Source organism: Ranitomeya variabilis, chromosome 2, assembly GCF_051348905.1.
Source record: "Ranitomeya variabilis isolate aRanVar5 chromosome 2, aRanVar5.hap1, whole genome shotgun sequence".
NCBI classification, from domain to species: domain Eukaryota; kingdom Metazoa; phylum Chordata; class Amphibia; order Anura; family Dendrobatidae; genus Ranitomeya; species Ranitomeya variabilis.
In genome coordinates, this window is record NC_135233.1 from 1041714361 (window position 1) to 1041736656 (window position 22296).

Sequence of the window (22296 nt, forward strand, 5' to 3'; positions counted from 1 at the left end):
GAGCCTACCCGTCAAACGGGTGCCGTCCTAACCGTAACATCAGGGAGGGACGGAGGATTAGCAGAACATCATCTAATCGAGTTGTGAGGAAACTTAAGAAACAGACACAACAGTTGTGGGGACTTTCCGTAAGCACAGCAGGGAAGGACCGCAACACATAGCACAAGAAGGAAGGCACAGATTTCCACCTGTTAAGACAACTCTGGAGGTGCCATCGGACCGGCCGGACTTGCGCAGCCTGGTGAACCGTATTCTGGACTGAGGACCCAGAGATCTTCAGTAAAGAGGTAAAGAGACTGCAACCTGGTGTCCTCGTTATTTATTGCACCGCACCACCACCATTATCCATCATATCTATCACTGTATGCCCCTCGGCGGGGTCATGGACCGGGCCTAGCCACCGTGACAACCCCAGAGCAGAGACTCAGAGGCCCTGGTACCGGGTACCCCTCGGCCCTGCGGCAGTGGGGGCGCTACAACTTGGCGTCACGAACAGGATCTACTTAAGCCTGAAGAATCAGGTCATGTGTGCCTTGGAACTGTGATTTACTGTGCTTGGACTGTGCTTTATTGAGAGACTGTGTATTGCCGTTTGCCGCCAGAAGTTCCCGCCAAAAATCGCCACCATTGCTACACCAAAGAAGAAGGAGGGCGTGCCATGGGAGGAGACTACCAAAGTGGCGCCAGAAGCGGCGACCGCCCCCTGCGCCTCTTACTGCAAAGCGAGGACCTGCCTCAAAGCAGAGGACCACCCCTTGATTTGCAACGGCGGGAAGCGGGTGATGGAGAAGCTCGACCCCGGAGAAATGGCGGAGCTAGGTGCATGCACTGCCACCGACTATCAGACAGCGATGATGAACAGCAAGTGCCTGAACCAGGGAGGAGTGACCCCGGCTTGCCCTCATCCACCAGAGGCGGACCTACGTCCACCGCAGCGGAAAGATCTGAATTCCTCGGAACCGGCTGCGGAACTGAGTCTACCCATCCCGTCCTCAGAGCCAGCGGAGGAGGAACCATGGTGGGCGGAGCCGCATCCGGGGATCATATTGGAGGAGCCGCGGTCCGGGCTGCAGCCGACTCCAGCATCCTCGTTAATGGACCGGATCGACATCGGTGGAATCACATCAGGTGCAGGTATGAAAGACGCCCCTGCTCCCCCGCTCGGTCCCGCTCCCGCGACCGGCCCTCACTCCAGTAAAAGCCGTCTCCTCTCGGCAGAGCTAGTAGTGTTACCCCCCGATGCGATGGGGAAGCTGGTACCACCGCTGCCGACTAGGATGGGAGAACCCATCGACGTGGGCCCAGATGGGGTGATCCTCCAGTGGGACACCCCCCGGGCTGGGCCAGATGGAGTTCGGGAGGAAGGATTCACCCTTGCTGTGCTTACTTGGGAACAATACAAACAATGCTTGATCCTACATTGGAAAAGGCAAAAAGAGGCAGAGCTGACCGACCCACCGAGGGTACAACAATCGCCTCTTGCATGTGATGACAGGGACATGGTAAAGCGGGGCACTGTGTTGGCCTTCCACCCGAAGAGGGGATGGGGCTCCATACAGGAACCGGGGCTACCAACTGACGTCTTCGTTGCCAGTTGCAACGTGAAGACTCCCTGCTGTGGCCGAAGTGGTGACCCATTGCAAAAGGGGGATCAGGTGACTTACACCCATCATGAGAATGCATACGGGTGGTATGCCCGGAACGTGCGCCGCTGTGAGCTTGGGAGAGCGTCATCCGCTACGTCAACCATGATGGAACCGGACGTGACAGATCTTACCAATATAGCCGCCATACGTCTCCTTGCAGCGACTGAGCTGGCGGCTAGAGTCCGCCTTCGGGTTCAGACATCAGGTGGTCTGACTGCACCAGGGAAATCCACCAGTGATACTGGTGCGGCATCAGCTGCTGACCTAGGATCAAAGCCTGCACAGTCGAAAGGTGCCCACTACTGGTTTTACTTAAAGAGAGACTCTTTGCAAAGATACCGCACCGGAGCCTTTGATAAGTATGGACTGGTAGCCTGAGAAGATATGCTACCTCATAAAGACTTGGTCCCCTCTTAAAGGGGATGTTCATCTGTGTACTTATGAGTAATACTGCCTTAGAACAGTAAAGTGATAATGATGCCTTGAAAGAAAGTGATAATGTTGATATGTAATCGTTAATGTAACTAACTAGTTAATTGTAAAAGAATGTTGATAATGTTCCCCGAAGGAAAGTGAAAGTTAGAAGAAAGATGCAGTAGGCCCGTAGGTCCTGCATACCTGTCAGTAAGAAAGTAATGAGGAAGTTTAATGTTTTATAGAAAGTGTTTAATAATGTGTTAAAGAACGAGGACAAGAAAGTGAACCCGTAGGGGTTAGTCAGTGAGTCCTCCTAGGAGCCATATAGAGATGGCTCAGTGCTCTCAAACTGAAAGTAACGTTATGTTCTACACTCACTGGCCACTTTATTAGGTACACCTGTCCAACTTCTTGTTAACACTTAATTTCTAATCAGCCAATCACATGGCGGCAACTCAGTGCATTTAGGCATGTAGACATGGTCAAGACAATCTCCTGCAGTTCAAACCGAGCATCAGTATGGGGAAGAAAGGTGATTTGAGTGCCTTTGAACGTGGCATGGTTGTTGGTGCCAGAAGGGCTGGTCTGAGTATTTCAGAAACTGCTGATCTACTGGGATTTTCACGCACAACCATCTCTAGGGTTTACAGAGAATGGTCCGAAAAAGAAAAAAAATCCAGTGAGCGGCAGTTCTGTGGGCGGAAATGCCTTGTTGATGCCAGAGGTCAGAGGAGAATGGGCAGACTGGTTCGAGCTGATAGAAAGGCAACAGTGACTCAAATCGCCACCCGTTACAACCAAGGTAGGCCTAAGAGCATCTCTGAACGCACAGTGCGTCGAACTTTGAGGCAGATGGGCTACAGCAGCAGAAGACCACACCGGGTACCACTCCTTTCAGCTAAGAACAGGAAACTGAGGCTACAATTTGCACAAGCTCATCGAAATTGGACAGTAGAAGATTGGAAAAACGTTGCTTGGTCTGATGAGTCTCGATTTCTGCTGCGACATTCGGATGGTAGGGTCAGAATTTGGCGTAAACAACATGAAATCTTTGGGATGTGGTGGAACGGGAGATTCGCATCAGGGATGTGCAGCCGACAAATCTGCGGCAACTGTGTGATGCCATCATGTCAATATGGACCAAAATCTCTGAGGAATGCTTCCAGCACCTTGTTGAATCTATGCCACGAAGAATTGAGGCAGTTCTGAAGGCAAAAGGGGGTCCAACCCGTTACTAGCATGGTGTACCTAATAAAGTGGCCAGTGAGTGTATACTGTGTATAGTAGTTGAAAAGACAGAAGGCTCGGGCTGAAAGGAGTGGTCCTGTAAGAAAGGAGAGGCAGTAGGTCTGGTGCCGTTAGGACAGGCGGTCCTGCAGATTTAAAGAAGGAGAATGAAAAAGTTAAATTGCCTTATAATGTGATTATAAGAGGGTCTTTAGCGGATATTGAGTGTACGTCCTTAAAGGCAATGTTAAATTATTGTTCAAGAATTTGTACTAAGTAGAATACCCGGTTGGGTAAGAAAAGTTACTTATAGCATGTTGCTATGATATTTAACCATGTTTGTAACGTTCAAGTGTCCTCACCTCCCATAAAGGGAAGCTCTGTTCAAGTATACTTATTGTTATTTGCACTCAACAAATTGTATGTCTTTTTGCTAATCTGTATTGTTGTTTTCTTCCCAGTCCCGGAGTACTGGATTTAACCGGGGTGGAGTGCAGCGCCCCAGAGTCCTGGTCGTTGCAGTACTGTGGCTCCGCCACTAAGGGGAGCTATGGTACGTCTGATGGCACTGAAGGAGTTCATCTGATCAGGTATCACAGACACCAATATATTTCACCGCCGGGCCTCCAGGGGGAGCTAAGGGTTCTATTTACTAGGCCACTCTCCACACACTGGTAAAACTGGGGGTCAGGCAAGAAGTTAGGCAGAAAGCTGACTGGGTTGGAGCCAGGCAACACCTTGTGGCAGAGGGTGTTGCAGGGGAAGATTCGGTAGGGTCTCTGTCAGGGGTGGGATCCTGACAGAGGCTTGGCAAACTGAGAGAACGTAACGGGACCGTGCCTGCTCAGTATAGCGGCGGTGCCCAAGGAAGGACTAGAAGCGAGATAGATTGTGCTGAGTGAGAAACGAGATCAAAGCAACAAGGAGAATACCAGTAGGGGTCGTGCTGAAAGACCGAGGCAACATCCTACTGAGGCGCAAACAACCGGTGGCCGGAACGCCGAAGGAAGTATTTCTATATACAGCTTCAGGCAATACTTCGAACCTACGGCAGGACAGTCAGTCTCAGGCGGGCTGTCTCACTTAAATCACCTATGCAGTCTTGGGGGGCAACTTGTGGAGAGGGGCGACTCTAGGGTCCCGGAAGAGCTCCGAGCCTACCCGTCAAACGGGTGCCGTCCTAACCGTAACATCAGGGAGGGACGGAGGATTAGCAGAACATCATCTAATTGAGTTGTGAGGGAACTTAAGAAACAGACACAACAGTTGTGGGGACTTTCCGTAAGCACAGCAGGGGAGGACCGCAACACATAGCGCAAGAAGGAAGGCACAGATTTCCACCTGTTAAGAGAACTCTGGAGGTGCCATCGGACCGGCCGGACTTGCGCAGCCTGGTGAACCATATTCTGGACTGAGGACCCAGAGATCTTCAGTAAAGAGACTGCAACCTGGTGTCCTCGTTATTTATTGCACCGCACCACCACCATTATCCATCATATCTATCACTGTATGCCCCTCGGCGGGGTCACGGACCGGGCCTAGCCACCGTGACAACCCCAGAGCAGAGACTCAGAGGCCCGGTACCGTGTACCCCTCGGCCCTGCGGCAGTGGGGGCGCTACAGATTTACTTCGTGGGACGTGACAGATCATCGGAAGGTATGTATATTGTTGGTTTATTATTTTTCAGAGCGAGGGTCTTCAGGTGGATTGAGAGAGCAATAAAATATTAAAACAACCTGTGTGTTTATTTCATTAAAATACTTTTTAATAATGTGTGTTTTTTTAACCCTTTCATACAATTGGATTAATAATGGATAGGTGTCATAATTGACACCTCTCCATTATTAACCTGGCTTAATGTCACCTTACAATAGCAAGGTGACATTAACCCTTCATTACCCCATATCCCACCGCTACACGGGAGTGGGAAGAGAGTGGCCAAGTGCCAGAATAGGCGCATCTTCCAGATGTGCCTTTTCTGGGGTGGCTGGGGGCAGATGTTTGTAGCCAGGGGGGGGCAATAACCATGGACCCTCTCTAGGCTATTAATATCTGCCCTCAGTCACTGGCTTTACCACTCTGGCGGAGAAAATTGCGCGGGAGCCCACACCAATTTTTTCCGCCATTTAACCCTTTATTTTAGCAGCTACAGCGCCCAAATTTTGCACATACACACTACTAACATTAGTAGTGTGGAATATGCAAAAAAAAAGGGGATATGAGATGGTTTACTGTATGTAAACCATGTCTCATATCCTGTCGGGTTTGTGAAGGAGCAATTGAATTACCGGCTTTTCACATATATCGTGCTGAATTAAATATAAATACAGAATATATCTATATATGTGTCTCAATGACATATATATATATATACTGTATATATGTTTTAACGAACATTTGAGCACGTAAATCCATAAGATGTCGGTTTTGCAAGCCTGCGAGAAAATATCGCAGTACGGATGCCATACGGATTACATACGGAGGATGCCATGCGCAAAATACACTGACACACCCTGCCTACGGATGACATACGGATCACTATTTTGGGGACTTTTCTGCGTATTACGGCCGTAAAAAACGGACCGTATTTACATACGCTGAGTGTGAGGCCGGCCTTACCCTGAGGAGGTAATAATGGCAGCAATAGACTGATCACCTGCAGCTATCCTCTCGTCTCCTCCCTCCATCCCCAGCCCTGCTGCATGTTGTCATCCTCAGCCTCCTCATCCTACTTGCTAATTTATGGCGGCAGGGAGGAGCCGCCATCTCCCTCCCATCTGTGACACTGAGGAAGAGGAAATCCCATCTTCTCTCATGACTTTTTACACTTAGCAGCTGAGGGAAGGGAACAAGATGGAGCTGAGCGCGGAGCTACTGGTGTTCGCCAACTGGAGCACCCTGGTGGTGTGCATGGTGCTGAAGTTCCCCCAGATCCTGGCAGTAATGGCCGCCAGGTCTGCAGAGGGGCTGAGCCTGAGCAGTTTGCTGCTGGAGGTGACAGGGTAAGATGTACACTACAGTCAGTGAGCTGCTGGAGGTGACAGGGTGAGGTGGGCAGTCTGTGCTGCTGGAGGTGACAGGGTGAGGTGGGCAGTCTGTGCTGCTGGAGGTGACGGTGAGGTGGGCAGTCAGTGTGCTGCTGGAGGTGACAGGGTGGAGGTGAGCAGTGTGGCTGGAGGTGACAGGGTGAGGTGGACAGTCATTGCTGCTGGAGGTGACAGGGTGAGGTGGGCAGTCTGTGCTGCTGGAGGTGACAGGGTGAGGTGGGCAGTCAGTGTGCTGCTGGAGGTGACAGGGTGAGGTGGGCAGTCAGTGTGCTGCTGGAGGTGACAGGGTGAGGTGGGCAGTCAGTGTGCTGCTGGAGGTGACAGGGTGAGGTGGGCAGTCAGTGAGCTGCTGGAGGTGACAGGGTGAGGTGGGCAGTCATTGCTGCTGGAGGTGACAGGGTGAGGTGGGCAGTCAGTGTGCTGCTGGAGGTGACCGGGTGAGGTGGGCAGTCAGTGAGCTGCTGGAGGTGACAGGGTGAGGTGGGCAGTCAGTGAGCTGCTGGAAGTGACAGGGTGAGGTGGGCAGTCAGTGAGCTGCTGGAGGTGACAGGGTGAGGTGGGCAGTCAGTGCAGCTGCTGGAGGTGACCGGGTGAGGTGGGCAGTCAGTGTGCTGCTGGAGGTGACAGGGTGAGGTGGGCAGTCAGTGAGCTGCTGGAGGTGACAGGGTGAGGTGGGCAGTCAGTGTGCTGCTGGAGGTGACAGGGTGAGGTGGGCAGTTAGTGTGCTGCGGGAGGTGACAGGGTGAGGTGGGCAGTCTGTGCTGCTGGAGGTGACGGTGAGGTGTACTGTCAGTGCGGCTGGAGGTGACAGGGTGAGGTGGGCAGTCAGTGTGCTGCTGGAGGTGACAGGGTGAGGTGGGCAGTCAGTGTGCTGCTGGAGGTGACAGGGTGAGGTGGGCAGTCAGTGAGCTGCTGGAGGTGACAGGGTGAGGTGGGCAGTCAGTGCAGCTGCTGGAGGTGACCGGGTGAGGTGGGCAGTCAGTGCAGCTGCTGGAGGTGACCGGGTGAGGTGGGCAGTCAGTGTGCTGCTGGAGGTGACCGGGTGAGGTGGGCAGTCAGTATGCTGCTGGAGGTGACAGGGTGAGGTGGGCAGTCAGTATGCTGCTGGAGGTGACAGGGTGAGGTGGGCAGTCAGTGCAGCTGCTGGAGGTGACCGGGTGAGGTGGGCAGTCAGTGTGCTGCTGGAGGTGACCGGGTGAGGTGGGCAGTCAGTGAGCTGCTGGAGGTGACAGGGTGAGGTGGGCAGTCAGTGTGCTGCTGGAGGTGACAGGGTGAGGTGGGCAGTCAGTGTGCTGCTGGAGGTGACAGGGTGAGGTGGGCAGTTAGTGTGCTGCGGGAGGTGACAGGGTGAGGTGGGCAGTCTGTGCTGCTGGAGGTGACGGTGAGGTGTACTGTCAGTGCGGTTGGAGGTGACAGGGTGAGGTGGGCAGTCAGTGTGCTGCTGGAGGTGACAGGGTGAGGTGGGCAGTCAGTGTGCTGCTGGAGGTGACAGGGTGGAGGTGAGCAGTGTGGCTGGAGGTGACAGGGTGAGGTGGGCAGTCAGTGCTGCGGGAGGTGACAGGGTGAGGTGGGCAGTCAGTGTGCTGCTGGAGGTGACAGGGTGAGGTGGGCAGTCAGTGTGCTGCTGGAGGTGACAGGGTGAGGTGGGCAGTCAGTAAGCTGCTGGAGGTGACAGGGTGAGGTGTGCAGTCAGTGAGCTGCTGGAGGTGACAGGGTGAGGTGGGCAGTCAGTGCAGCTGCTGGAGGTGACAGGGTGAGGTGGGCAGTCAGTGCAGCTGCTGGAGGTGACCGGGTGAGGTGGGCAGTCAGTGTGCTGCTGGAGGTGACCGGGTGAGGTGGGCAGTCAGTATGCTGCTGGAGGTGACAGGGTGAGGTGGGCAGTCAGTGAGCTGCTGGAGGTGACAGGGTGAGGTGGGCAGTCAGTGCAGCTGCTGGAGGTGACCGGGTGAGGTGGGCAGTCAGTGTGCTGCTGGAGGTGACCGGGTGAGGTGGGCATATATAGTATAAAGGTTGCTGACAGCACTCACTTATATAAGGCGCTCGTTCCAAATCCAGGGAACCCTCCTGGGTACAGCATATATTCCAAAATAGAAGGACAGCGCTCCAACCAGGTGTTAGGGTATGTGTCCACGTTCAGGATTGCTTCAGGCTTTGGTCAGGATTTTATGCAGGTAAAATCCTGACCAAAACTGCACCTGAGGTCACTGGCAGGTCACCGGCGGTGTGTGTTGTGAACTCTGTGTTCAGGCTCCCTCTTGTGGTCACTGGTGGTATGGTGTGACTTTTGCTTTGGGCTCCCCCTGGTGGCTTTGTCTGTTATCCTGCTGGTCTCTGGCTATCAGCTGGTTCGTTATCCTCTGGGAGGTTCCTATATAGCTCTGTTTTACTTCCACTTGTTGCCGGCTGTCGATGTATTCAGTGCTACTCAGATTCCTCCTGATTACCTTGCTCCCAGTCCATCCAGCTCAAGCTAAGTTTTGTTTGCTAATTTTTTTATCAGCAATGTTTTTCATGTTTTCTGTTCCAGCTTGCTAAAATGTAATTCCCTCGCTTGCTGGTTGCTCTAGTGGGCTGAGTTTCTCCCCACACACCGTTAGTTGGTGTGTGGGTTCTTGAAATCTCAGGATGGATATTTTGTAAGGGTTTTTTATTGATCGCATAGACCCCTGCTCTATTTTCGGCTTTCTAGTACTAGTGGGCCTCTTTTGCTGAATCTGATTTCATCCCTATGCATGTGCCGCCTTCTTACTTCACCGTTAATATTTGTTGGGGGCTTCTATATCTTTGGGGATTATTTCTCTGGAGGCAAGCGAGGTCTTTCTTTCTCTTTAGGGGTAGCTAGTTCCTCAGGCTGGCTCGAGACGTCTAGGAATTTTTTAGGCACGTTCACCGGCTACCTCTAGTTGTTTTGGATAGGTTCAGATTTGCGATCAGTCCAGTTACCATCTCCCTAGAGCTCGTCCTTAGTTTATTCACTTGCTGGTCTATTTGTGATCCTCAGCCATTAAGGATCATAACAGTTGTGCCTGCGTGTTTTGCTCATTGTAGCAACATGCTGCGTTTTGAAAAAACGCACCACATGTGCGTTTTCGCCGCAAAAACGCATGCGTTTTTTAACGCATAGTGGAGTCGGGATTTCATGAAATCCCCTCCACTATGCTGTAACATCTGGACTCTGCGTTTTTGACGCTGCGGAAAAACGCAGCGTCAAAAACGCAGCGTTTCCTGAACGTGGAAACATACCCTTATAGTCCAATAAAAGAAGTCTTTATTTCAGCCATGATAAAACAGCAAAGCAGCAACCTTTCGACCGATCACCGGTCTTTTTCAAGCAAGAAAGTGAGCTGCTGGAGGTGACCGGGTGAGGTGGGCAGTCAGTGCAGCTGCTGGAGGTGACCGGGTGAGGTGGGCAGTCAGTGAACTGCTGGAGGTGACAGGGTGAGGTGGGCAGTCAGTGAGCTGCTGGAGGTGACAGGGTGAGGTGGGCAGTCAGTGCAGCTGCTGGAGGTGACAGGGTGAGGTGGGCAGTCAGTGAGCTGCTGGAGGTGACAGGGTGAGGTGGGCAGTCAGTGAGCTGCTGGAGGTGACAGGGTGAGGTGGGCAGTCAGTGAGCTGCTGGAGGTGACAGTGAGGTGGGCAGTCAGTGTGCTGCTGGAGGTGACAGGGTGAGGTGGGCAGTCAGTGTGCTGCTGGAGGTGACAGGGTGAGGTGTACAGTCAGTACGGCTGGAGGTGACGGGGTAATAAGTGTCTGCAGCCCCCAGCAACTGTTGAATCTTTATGATTCACACTTAACTTTGTAAGGTTCGGGCACCAATCCCGTTGACTGATTCATGCACTGCTCCCGTTAACTCTTTACGCTTTGTGTACTGCTCTCGTTAACACTTTACCCTTTGCGCACTGCTCCCGTTAACTCTTCACCCTTTGCGCACTGCTCCTGTTAACGCTTTAAGCTTTGGGCGCCGCTCCCGTTAACTCTTCATGCTTCGCACACTGATGTTTAACCTCCTTATGCCACCTACTCTGCCCAGTTAGCTTATTACGTTCTCTATTCTGACCCATTCATGTTCCTGCTCGGCTCCCATAAACTATTATTCTTCTTCTTTTTTTCTCCAGGTGCCGTGCACTCACAAACTCTTTACGCTTCCCGCTCTGCTCTCCTTAACTTTTTATGTTCCTTCCACTGCACATATTGCGGCCCTTCATTATTCTGGTCTTTTCTTCCTTTACGTTAATGGACTTTTTAGTGTTTATTCGCATGTTAATCTTCAGCTGCAAAAAAAGGCAAAAATTCAAACACAATTCTCCATATTTAACTCTCTGCACCCATTAACTCTTTCAGCAGTCGGCTCTCCATCTAGTCCCATTACAGGGGTTGTCTGGTAGCTTTTAGATTGGGGATACAAGCCCCGAGCCCCCCATCGGTTTCCAGAACGTTACCCTACAGGAGCAGCGCAGCTTCCATTATCCCATCGTGCTGCTAGTACTGAATACATAACCTGTGATTAACCCTGCGCAGGCCGCACTAGTCAGCGCTCACTCTCTGGGGCAGAACAGGCCACAACATCAGGGTTCTTATCTTTTCGTGCCTTGTGTAGCTTGTGGGTGTGGATATTTGGGTTCCTGCCCGGACAGGTAACTGAGCACTATACACATCACACACCGGGTGCACTGAATTCTTCTGTTTAAGGAAGAGGAAAAAAATAAGTATTTTTCGTAGAATTGTTCTTGGGTCTCAACATAAAATCTGTGCAGAGTTGAGGCCCCTAATGCACCAGTGCCGCTGTATTAGAGCACTTGGCTTGGTAGGATAGGCCAGCACTTTACGAGTGGGGGGTGGACCTTTGGGACCCCATTTATCTGAAGAATACACCCACTTTGCAGGTAAACTATAACTGGCTCCATTAATCCCCTCCTGATATGTGATATGTATGCATGACCACAAACTGCTGCTGTCTGAGACGGCCAAAGTTATGTGGCATGATCACTTAACGTGACTGTTCCGGGGCCCCTTCCCCCTCTCCCCCCCGCAAAAAGATTGCAGCTTGCCGATGGCTCGTCCCCTGTGACCCTATTGCTGCGTGCCGTTGGCTCCTTGCCTCCCGTGACCCTATTGCTGCGTGCCGATGGCTCCTTGCCCCCCGCGACCCTATTGCTGCGTGCCGATGGCTCCTTGTCCCCCGCGACCCTATTGCTGCGTGCCGATGGCTCCTTGTCCCCCGCGACCCTATTGCTGCGTGCCGATGGCTCCTTGTCCCCCGCGACCCTATTGCTGCGTGCCGATGGCTCCTTGTCCCCCGCGACCCTATTGCTGCGTGCCGATGGCTCCTTGTCCCCCGCGACCCTATTGCTGCGTGCCGATGGCTCCTTGTCCCCCGCGACACGATTGCAGTGTGCCGATGGCTCCTTGCCCCCGCCACACGATTGCAGGGCGCCGCTGGGGTGGCCAGGCAGCCGGGGTCATCTTTGCATCCGATGGTCATATGTGTTTAATACGAGTCCTCTCTCTTTAGGTTCCTTGTGTTTCTGAGGTACCAAATGTATTATGACTACCCGATGGAGACTTATCTCGAGTATCCAATCCTCATAGCACAAGGTAAGGGAAGTCTGAAGAAGCAGCAGATCTTCTCAGTTTACCTTTGTAAATAAGACAAATATCACTCGAGGTCAAATCACTTATCGCTTACCTCTTTTCACCCCATCCAGCATTATATTTTGTGGGTTTTTTAAGGGGAACCTGTTCGCTTGCCATAAATATGTAATTTCTTACCTGTTGCTGCTCTCCTGAATCTGGCGGTGTTGTTTTTTTTTTTTCCTGCTCCTCTCTGTTCCTGTGATATAGGCTCTTCCCTGTATATAAATCTAGTCTTGTTAGCCAAGAGAGTATGACCCTCGGGGAGAAGAGTCGAGCATCACGCCCACTTGGAAAAAACAATAGATTTACTAGTAGTTATCTACATGTAATTTTTTTTCAGCACTTTCCCCACCAATTATACATTTTTTTTTTTCTTTTTTATCCCACAGACTGTAACTTTGATACTGATGGCATATTTTTTAAGATGGGTCTTCATTAGTGATGAATGAATGTGCTGGGATAAGGTGTTATCTGAGCATGCTCGAGTATTATGTTAAGTCCCCGCGGCTGCTTGACAGCTGCAACGCATGCAGGGATTGCCTAAGCAGCAGGATATCCCTGCATGTGTTGTAACTGTCGAAGAACTGTGAGACATGGAGCCGCGGGGACTCATTTTTCGAGTACGCCGAAGTCACTCGGTTACCACCCAAGCATGCTCAGATAACACCTTTTCCCAGCACGCTCGCTCATCACTAGTCTTTAATATCAGAACGGTGGGGATCTGACACCCGGGCCCCTAATTGATTTTCAGGTCCTGCAGCTTGAAGTAAAATGTATACAGAGCCAGACACTACAGGTCTTTTCGCTTGCCTTGGCTGTTTTTGGCTTCTGCAACTCCACTCCCATTGAAGTCAATAGGAGACAAGATGTAATCCTGTTTTAAAGTGAATCTGTCATCAGATTTGTGTTGCCGGTGCCACAGGCAGAATGAATCAGTCTCCGGCTGTATGATTGCAGCCGGGTATGTTTTAGTCCACAACGCTACCGGGTTTTTGAGTATGTGTCTTAATGCTGCATCCATGGTGGGTCCCAGGGAGACACCAGTCATTGATTTTCTTCCTTGTGTATTGCAGATGTCGTGCTTCTACTCTTCATCCTGTACTACAGCGGCCGTATGAGCAGCGCCTTGTCTTACTCCGGGATGTATCCTTCCTTATAAGATTGGCTGTGAGCCCATAGACAGGCAGATCGCAGCATTAAGTATGGTCACCATTTACGCTATGAATACTGTCACATTAACCCCTTACTGACATTGGACGCATTAGTACGCTGATGTCGGTATCCCCCGCTTTGATGTGGGCTCCGGCGGTGAGTCCACATCTTTCTCGGTACATGTCAGCTGTTTTGAACAGCTGTTTTGAAATTTGTGGATGACGTGGGCAGCGGATGCAGTTTTTCTATGCATCCGCTGCCCATTCTGAAGTCCGGGGAGAAGGGGGCGGAGTTTCGGCCGCGCATGCGCGGTAGAAAATGGCGGACGCGACTGACAACAAAACGTTACATTGAACTTTTTTTGTGACGCTGGACCGCCAAAACACGACGGATCCGTCGCACGACGGACCCGACGTGTGGCCATCCGTCGCTAATACAAGTCTATGGGCAAAAAACGCATCTTGCAAGCACATTTGCAGGATACGTTTTTTGCCCAAAACGACGGATTGCGACGGATCTGAAAAGATGGAAGTGTGAAAGAGGCCTTACTCGTTAAATGCCGCTGTCAAACTCTGACAGAGGCATTTAAATCGCGTTTCCGGCCATCGGGCCAGAAATACGCGCATCGGTGACCCCCATCACGTGATCGGGGGTCATCGGTTCGTCGGCATGACAACCAGAGGTCTCCTTGAGATTGCTGTGGTCGGAGCTCATAACAATTCAGCTACATAGAGGCGATCTGAGCATCCCCCTTATGTAGCAGAGCCGATCAGGTTGTGGCAGCTTCTAGCCTCCCTTGGAGGCTATTGAAGCATGCCAAAAGTAAAAAAAAAAACTTTATAAAAAATATAAAAGTTCAAATCACCCGCTTTTGCCCTATTCAAAACAACAACAAAAAAGTCAAACACAGACATATTTGGTATCGCCGCGTTCAGAATCTCCCGATCAATTAAAAAAAAAAAAAAAGGATTAACCTGATAGCTAAACGGTGTAGTGAGACATTAATTCAAAATGCCAGAATCGTGTTTTTTTTGGTCGCCGCGACATTGCATTAAAATGCAATAACGGGCGATCAAAAGATCGTATCTGCACCAAAATGGTATCATTAAAAATGTCAGCTCGGCGCGCAAAAAGATAAGCCCTCACCCAACCTGAGATCGTGAAAAATGGAGACACTACGGGTGTCAGAAAATGGCGCAATTTTTTTTAGTAAAGTTTAGAATTTTTTTTTTCCCCCACTTAGCTAAAAAGGAACCTAGACAAAAAATTTCACCGCACTTGGATTTTTTTCCCGTTTTCTAGTATGGGACATCGTAAAACCAATGGTGTCATTGAAAAGTACAACTCCCCTCAAAAGTTAAACCCCCACACGGCCATATTGACGGAAAAAAAATAAATAAATATGGCTCTGGGAAGGAGGGGAGCGAAAAACGAAAACGCAAAACTGAAAAAAGCGCCGGTCCTGAAGGGGTTAATATAGAATCAGCAGCAGAAATCCAACACTAAATCTCCCAATTTCTGGCACGGATGTGTCGGTGGATTACCTCCATTGTCTTTCAGTCCAAGGTCATTATTCCTCTTCATTAGCAGATTGTCTTTTTGGAGATGAGCAAATAAATTTGCATGATCCCGATTCAGGCGCCAGGTAAGTATTCTATGGCCGCTGGATGTGAGCCGTGCAAATTGGCCTCTGCGACTCTGGTGAGCAGTCATTCAGGCCGGCTAATCACAAGAAGAGCTGCAGATGCCGTCCAGCCACCGCAGAATACTGACCTGGGTGGGTTCGCGCTCTAGGGTTTATATCTGTGGACCCGTGGCCTTAATGACCACGCGTTTCATCACACCATTGTTTGCACGTCTTAACTACAGATTAGGTTTTTCGGTCTCTGGAACATATTGGTTCTCAATAAATGGATCATAGACATAGCACTGGTGAGTACAATGGACGTCCCTTAGGTGGGTACTACATGATATGCCATAAGTATCTGACAGATGCAGGTCCCACAACGCTCGGCTGTTGATGTAGTGAATGGAGAGATGCACACACGTGGCCACCTCTACATCTACTTTTTTGAGTTGTTCCCATCTTCCTTTCTTCGAGAGTGTACTGGTCCTCTGCCTCCCTGCTTGGGTGGTGGCGGTGCGCTCCTGAAGAGTGACGGTTCACACCAGCATCATGGCTGAGCCATACATTCTCCCATGCTGCCTGCAGATGGAGCGTAGCAGGACTGAAGCTGAACAAATTTGGCGATTCATCCAGGTTCAGAGCAGCACTTACATGCTCCCGCTCCTTACATAGGAGACAGGCCACTGCTGATAGACTGTAGACGTGGCTGGTAACCTAGGCACCGAGCAGTAAAGTATAAAATTAATATACCCTCTGCTTTCTCCAAGAATTTTGCAATTTTACCCATTTGACGAGATGAGAATAACCCCTTTAATTCACTGCAGTTTGGGCCATTGTGGGGATTTTGGGTAGAAGACTATATGGAAATGTAGTAATAAAATGTCACCTATGTTATCATCCTATATTTCTGAAGAAACTGCAATTATTTATGTCTGCAGAATTTATGTACTCTGATCAGTGCATCAAGCAAGTTTCTGCAGTTGCAGCACCTATGGCGAACAAAGGACTCTGGACAAGCAAGTGCACTGACATGGGCTATGGCGACGTACACCTGCGCTAGTAGGTCACTTTTTATCATTTTTTGAGAACATGACACGGCTACTATTATATACAACCACAGATGATAAGCAAATGAATGGGGGTGGGACTGCGACTGACATGTACGCTGCTGCGGCTGCTCAGTGCTGGTGTGTCACAGACCTGTGCCAGGAGATCAGTGCCTGCAGCATAGGATGACTTAAAATTTATTAGATGCCAGAAAACCCCTGACACCATTACATTTATACAGTGGATATTGTTGATTTGGAGGTATGCTTAGTTTTATTTTTGTTGTGTTGAAATTCACCTTCAGCTTTGTACCAGAGGTCTGAAGGTTTTGTTGAAAAATTGACTGATCTTTACAACTGTTAATAATTCCCTCCACCTTAATTAAAACCTGAGTTTCAGCTGCCAGTAAACAGCCACAAAGCATAATGCTGCCTCCACCATGCTTCACTGTGGGTATGGTGTTCTTTGGTGAAGTGCAATGTTGGCTTCGCACCAAACAGGTCCTTTTGGAATTAAGGACAAAAGGTACAAACCACAACATATTTTTTGCATTTTTTTTTTAGCAGACTTGATGTAGGTTTTATCAAAGCATAACCTGGCACAGAGTATTTTCTTTTTAAGAAAATGCTTCTGTCTTGCCACCCTACCCCACAGGCTAAACATGAAGAATACAGGAGATTGTTGTCACATGCAGTACTTGCGAGAAATGCCTGCAGCTCCTTTAGGGTATGTGCACACGTTGCGGATTCTCTGCGGATCCGCAGCGTTTTTTGCAGTGCAGAAACACTGCAGATCCGCAATTGATTTACAGTACAATGTAAATCAATGAGAAAAAAAAATGCTGTGCACACTTTGTGGAAAATCCGCTGCGGAAACGCTGCGGTTTAAAAGAAGTAGCATGTCACTTCTTTTTTGTGAATCTGCAGTGTTTTTGTACCCATTCCATTCTAGAAAACCGCAGGGGTAAAAAACGCAGCAAAAACGCACAAAAAACCGCAGGTGTGTTTTCTGCCAGGAGAGACAGAATCCGCACCAGTAATTCCTAAGCCTAATCCGCAACGTGTGCACATAGCCTTAATGTTGCTTTAAGCCTTCTTGACAGCATCCCAGAACAATTTTCTTCTGGTCTTTTCAGCAATTTTTGAGAGACGGCTAGGTAATGTCACTGTTCGAAATTTAACCCCTTTCCGACATCGGGTGTAATAGTACGACGATGTCGGACTCCACGTTTGGTGCAGGCTCCGGTGCTGAGCCCGCACTTTTCCAGGCACATGTCAGCTGGTATATACAGATCTATCCGCGGCTGTTAACTAGTTAAATGCCGCTGTCAATCTGACAGCGGTACTTAACTCACGCTTCCAGCAAGCGCGGTGGAAATCCTGCCCATCGGTGACCCCGTCATGTGATTGCGGGTCACCAATGGGTTGGCATGACAACCAGAGGACTCCAGCAGACCTCTATGGTTGTCAGAGCCAGATTTCTATGAGTGCTGCCCGGTGGTCGGCGCACAAAGCAAGTGAGCATTTCTGCTACATACAGGCGATCTGATCATGGCCTGTGTGTAGCAGAGCCGATCAGACAACAGCAGCTTCTAGTCTCCCATGGAAACTACATACGCATGCAAAAGTAAAAAAAAAATTTTTTTTTTTTTTTAAATAAGTTCAAATCACCCCCCCCCCCTTTCGCCCCATTCAAAAAAATCAAACAAACATACACACATTTAGTATTGCCAACCCGAGATTCCAAAAAATGGGTATCGGAAAATGGCGTGGTTTTTTTTGTTTTGTGTTTTTTTTATATAACAAACTTTGGATAATGACCTGGAGAATCATAATGGCAACTCAGTTTTAGCATTTATTGAACATGGTAAAAAAAATACTGTGGGACTTTTTTTTTTTTTTTTTGCAATTTCACCGCACTTGGAATTTTTTCCCCTATTTCCAGGATATGTTGAAATCAATGATGTCGTTCAAAAGTACAACTCGTCCCGCAAAAAAAAGCCCTCACATGGCCATATTGACAGAAAAATAAAAAAGTTATGGCTCTGGGAAGAAGAAAACGAAAATGGAAAAACCAAAAATACTGGTCGTTAAGGGGTTAAAGAACGCAGCTTGCGTTCGAAGTGCGTTGTGTCTGACAATCATGACATGGATTTTTTAAATATATTTTCTAAATAAAAGCTTGCAATTTTTATGAAGCTGGATGATTTTCCTTCATTAGTTTTTTTTTCTCCGTGACCAAAAAAACTTGCATTTTAATATCCACTGTATAGTATAAATATTCTAAATGTGTTTCTATTTTCTTTAATCATTGTCTTTGTTCTTTGTTTGCAGCAAGGATATTTACAACATTGATGAGTACGGGGGACATTGCAGGTACGTCACAAAGCGGACGGATGGTGCAATGGTAAAGAAAGTATCAGATCCGTGGGGGTTCATCACTAAGCACCCCCAATAATCAGCTATTACTAGCATTGACTGGATGGCGATGGTGTACTAACTGGCACAGCGCCGCTTCTTGTACAAGTATCAATCAAGTGGATCCATAAACTAAACAATGGGGCAAGTGGTCATTTGGTAGAGGGGTGCCAAGGTTGAGAGACTATTTGTTCACCATTAGGCAGTAGTGATGAGCGAATGTGCTCATGTGTTAGCATGCTCGGGTGCTAACGGGAGTGTCTTCGGCGTGCTCGAATAATATGTTCGAGTCCCCGTGGCTGTTAGACGTAACACATGCAGGGAAAGCGTGTTTGTCTCCCACCTAAACAAATCAGATCTCATACTTTGCACTGATGAGGGGAAACACCGTGTGTGCAAATTGAGATTCTGGTTTGGCTTTTAGCCCAAGTCCTTAGGGTCGATATTGACTTCTAAGATCACTGCTTCCAATAGGTGGGTCTAGAGTTCTAGTCCTCTTCCTCTCTGAAGAGGCAATTTGTATATTTAATTTCCCAGAGGAGCATGCATGGCCTATAAGTCTCCTCACTCTGACATGCCAGGATTGACTTGTCAAGGAGAAACTTTACCCGAGACCCAAATAATTACTAAAATGGACATGCGAGTAGAGATGACAGGACGTCTTTTCAGACCTCCTAGCGTAACAACATTTTTCTTTCTCTCTTTTTCAGTTCTTGTGCGGTTCATTGTGTTGCTGATTCTCAACTGCTGGGTCGTCTTTGTCATCCTGAAATACCGGAAGAAATCCGATGACAAGAAAAAGGACTGAGGCGACACATGCACTTTCATGTACTAATACGTTCCAGAACGGGCACAAAATGTACGCAGCCCTCCTGCCGGGGACTGATCACCATCCTGTCTGATTACAAGTCACACTGCACAAGCCAATGATTTACGTGCAGGATTGCGCCTTTACCATCAGTGCGTCTACATTTATATTGTATATAGAGCAATCGCTTATATAAAGATTCCCTAAACATCCTCACAATCACTCCTAGGGGGCAATAAGATCAGGGAGCCCCCGCCTGATAAGTCAGACACAATACATGATGCAGGCTATAACCTGCCGAAAAAAAAAATGTTGTACGGAGCGATACTACCCTGCCGGTTGCCTGTTACCTCCAATTTTCTTTTGGAGACATGTTGATGTTTCCATGAATGGATTTCTACAGAAGCCTCGAGTGGAAATGACACTCATGCCATGATCTGTGGACATAATACATTCCTATATACGCTGTACAGGGTTTGGCCATGTGGCAATGGTTTTTTTTTTTGTTTTATTACTACTGACTTTGGTGCAGCTCTTCTATTACTTTGTTACATATTCTATTGGGATATCTTTAATGAAAATACATTTTCACATTTGACCAAATTTCAGCTAAGAACAGGCCAAGAGAAATATGTTACATGTATGTGTGGTGCTGGGGCAACAGCGTTATAAAATCGGACAAAGATCAGAACGCAATGCAGGGACTGGCTGGCGGCTCTCCCGAGCATAGAAATACATGAAGCGGTCACACTCAGGGCTGGAGAGCTGCCAGTCAGTCCATGCACTGCATTCTGATCTCAATCCGATTTATATGGCCGTCTTACTGCACCCTAAGTTTGTGAAAATCCTGTCTTAACATAAAGGGGGTGATTCATCAATCACTGGTGTAACAACACTTTGAAACATGACAGAATTTGGGGAGTTTGCTCAGTGCACAGGGGATAGGCGGCTGGAGAGTCAAGCAGTTTTTATTGTTATTTACACTACTAACAAAGCCTATAGAAAAACTTTTATGAAGACATTCCCTGGTGCCTGCGCTGTAAGTTTGAAGGGCAGCGCAACTGCGCATGCCCGGAAAAAAATATATACAGCGCAGGCGCCGGGAACGCTAATGAAGCAGAGGAGGTGGCGCGCACAGGCCCGGATTGATGGCTGTGCTGCGTCTGATTAGGGGGTGAAAGACCTGCCCCCGGGACGATTTCACAGTATGAGGGGGCACATTTTATAAGCGTTTTCCAGCATGTGCAGGGAGCATAACTAAAAGAGCCACCTTGTCAGAATGCATCATTAGTGCTGCACAAGGTGGCTCTTTTAGTTACAAACGCCTGAGGGGGGGTGACAGGTTCCCTTTAATGAGTGTCAAATAGTACTCTTCATCAATCTGGCTCCAACTTTCTCTGATTGCTGTTACCAGATCAGCTTTGCAGGTTGGCTCCTTGTCATGGACCATTTTCTTCAACTTCCACCAAAGATTTTCAAATGGATTGAGATCCGGACTATTTGCAGGCCATGACATTGACCTTATGGCTATGTTCACACGTTCAGGATTTCCATCCTTTTTTTTTCCTGACTGAAACTGCAGGTCTCTGCAGAAAACGCAGGTGCGTTTTTTGGTGCGTTTTTTAGTGCGTTTTTTGATGCAGTTTTGTCTGCAGATTGTCTGTGTTTGACAGAAATAAAGTTTACTGCAGTGGGGGGAAAAAAAAAAAAAAAATGATGTCATTTCCTTGTCCAACCCTTTTCTTCTTCCATCCTCCATTTTGGGACTAAACACCAAAATGAGTGGACGTGTTTTGAATGACAGCGCTCCGCGTTTTGCGCCGCATGCGTCACTGCAGCGCACGCATCCGGGCGCAGAGGACGCAGCAAGTTGCATTTTTGCTGCGTCCAAAATCAATCAAAAAAAGGACGCATGCGGCGCAAAACGCAGCGTTGTGCATGCGTTTTGCTGCGTTTTACTTTGCGTTGTGTGTTGCGGCGCCGACGCTGCGGCGCACAACGCAAATGTGAACATAGCCTAAGTGCCACGTATTTCAGTGCCACGTGCCACGTATTTAAGTGCCACGTGCCACGTATTTCAGTGCCACGTATCACGTATTTAAGTGCCACGTATTTCAGTGCCACGTATTTAAGTGCCACGTATTTAAGTGCCACGTATTTCAGTGCCACGTATCACGTATTTAAGTGCCACGTGCCACGTATTTCAGTGCCACGTATCACGTATTTAAGTGCCACGTGCCACGTATTTCAGTGCCACGTGCCACGTATTTAAGTGCCACGTATTTAAGTGCCACGTGCCACGTATTTCAGTGCCACGTATCACGTATTTAAGTGCCACGTATTTAAGTGCCACGTGCCACGTATTTCAGTGCCACGTGCCACGTATTTAAGTGCCACGTATTTAAGTGCCACGTGCCACGTATTTAAGTGCCACGTATTTCAGTGCCACGTATCACGTATTTAAGTGCCACGTGCCACGTATTTCAGTGCCACGTGCCACGTATTTAAGTGCCACGTATTTAAGTGCCACGTGCCACGTATTTAAGTGCCACGTGCCACGTATTTCAGTGCCACGTATCACGTATTTAAGTGCCACGTGCCACGTATTTCAGTGCCACGTGCCACGTATTTAAGTGCCACGTATTTAAGTGCCACGTGCCACGTATTTAAGTGCCACGTGCCACGTATTTCAGTGCCACGTATCACGTATTTAAGTGCCACGTGCCACGTATTTCAGTGCCACGTGCCACGTATTTAAGTGCCACGTATTTAAGTGCCACGTGCCACGTATTTAAGTGCCACGTGCCACGTATTTCAGTGCCACGTATCACGTATTTAAGTGCCACGTGCCACGTATTTAAGTGCCACGTATCACGTATTTAAGTGACACGTGTCACGTATTTAAGTATCCACGTATCCCACGAAGATTTTCCATGGAGAACAGACACATCCAGAGATATGTCTGCTCTCCACGGATGCAGCAACACACTGACAGGAGCCATAGTTCCTGTCGGTGTGTCACTGCGCATGCGCGAGCGAGTTTACCGGCGGTCATTGACCCCGGCACTCTCGCTTAACGGCAGTGCTGCGTGGGAAAGTTCAACGCAGCTGTACTGCTGTTAACCGAGACGCCGGAGCCATTGAACTCCGGAACAGTACGCGATACACTGCTAGGAGCTTCGCTCCTGGCAGTGTATCGCCGGAGAGCAGGGGATCGGCGTGGGACACTCGTTTTATGGATTCTGCGGACAGGGAGTATGAATTTGGTTTATT

General features: G+C 49.0%; 1 protein-coding gene across 2 annotated transcripts; it reads left to right on the forward strand.

Annotated features, from left to right (window-relative positions):
• The first annotated feature begins 5908 nt into the window (after window positions 1–5908).
• On the forward strand, window positions 5909–19531 carry SLC66A3 (solute carrier family 66 member 3). 2 transcript variants are annotated; one of them, XM_077291434.1, is made up of 7 exons: window positions 5909–6293; window positions 11851–11933; window positions 13046–13115; window positions 14999–15056; window positions 15690–15810; window positions 18132–18173; window positions 18926–19531. In XM_077291434.1, the coding sequence occupies exons 1-7, from the start codon at window positions 6145–6147 to the stop codon at window positions 19021–19023; spliced, it is 621 nt and encodes a 206-aa protein (XP_077147549.1). In that variant the 5' UTR covers window positions 5909–6144; the 3' UTR covers window positions 19024–19531. The 2 variants fall into 2 exon arrangements, with proteins under 2 accessions (XP_077147549.1, XP_077147551.1); XM_077291436.1 differs by lacking the exon at window positions 5909–6293 and adding an exon at window positions 10024–10041.
• The last annotated feature ends 2765 nt before the right edge of the window (window positions 19532–22296 follow it).

Excerpts from the sequence above, each read along its gene's own strand:
- SLC66A3 (XM_077291434.1), top strand. The coding sequence starts at position 6,145 with ATGGAGCTGAGCGCGGAGCTACTGGTGTTCGCCAACTGGAGCACCCTG. Across the intron at positions 6,294-11,850 it reads TTGCTGCTGGAGGTGACAGG|GTTCCTTGTGTTTCTGAGGT; the intron begins GTAAGATGTACA and ends CTCTCTCTTTAG. Across the intron at positions 18,174-18,925 it reads GAGTACGGGGGACATTGCAG|TTCTTGTGCGGTTCATTGTG; the intron begins GTACGTCACAAA and ends TCTCTTTTTCAG.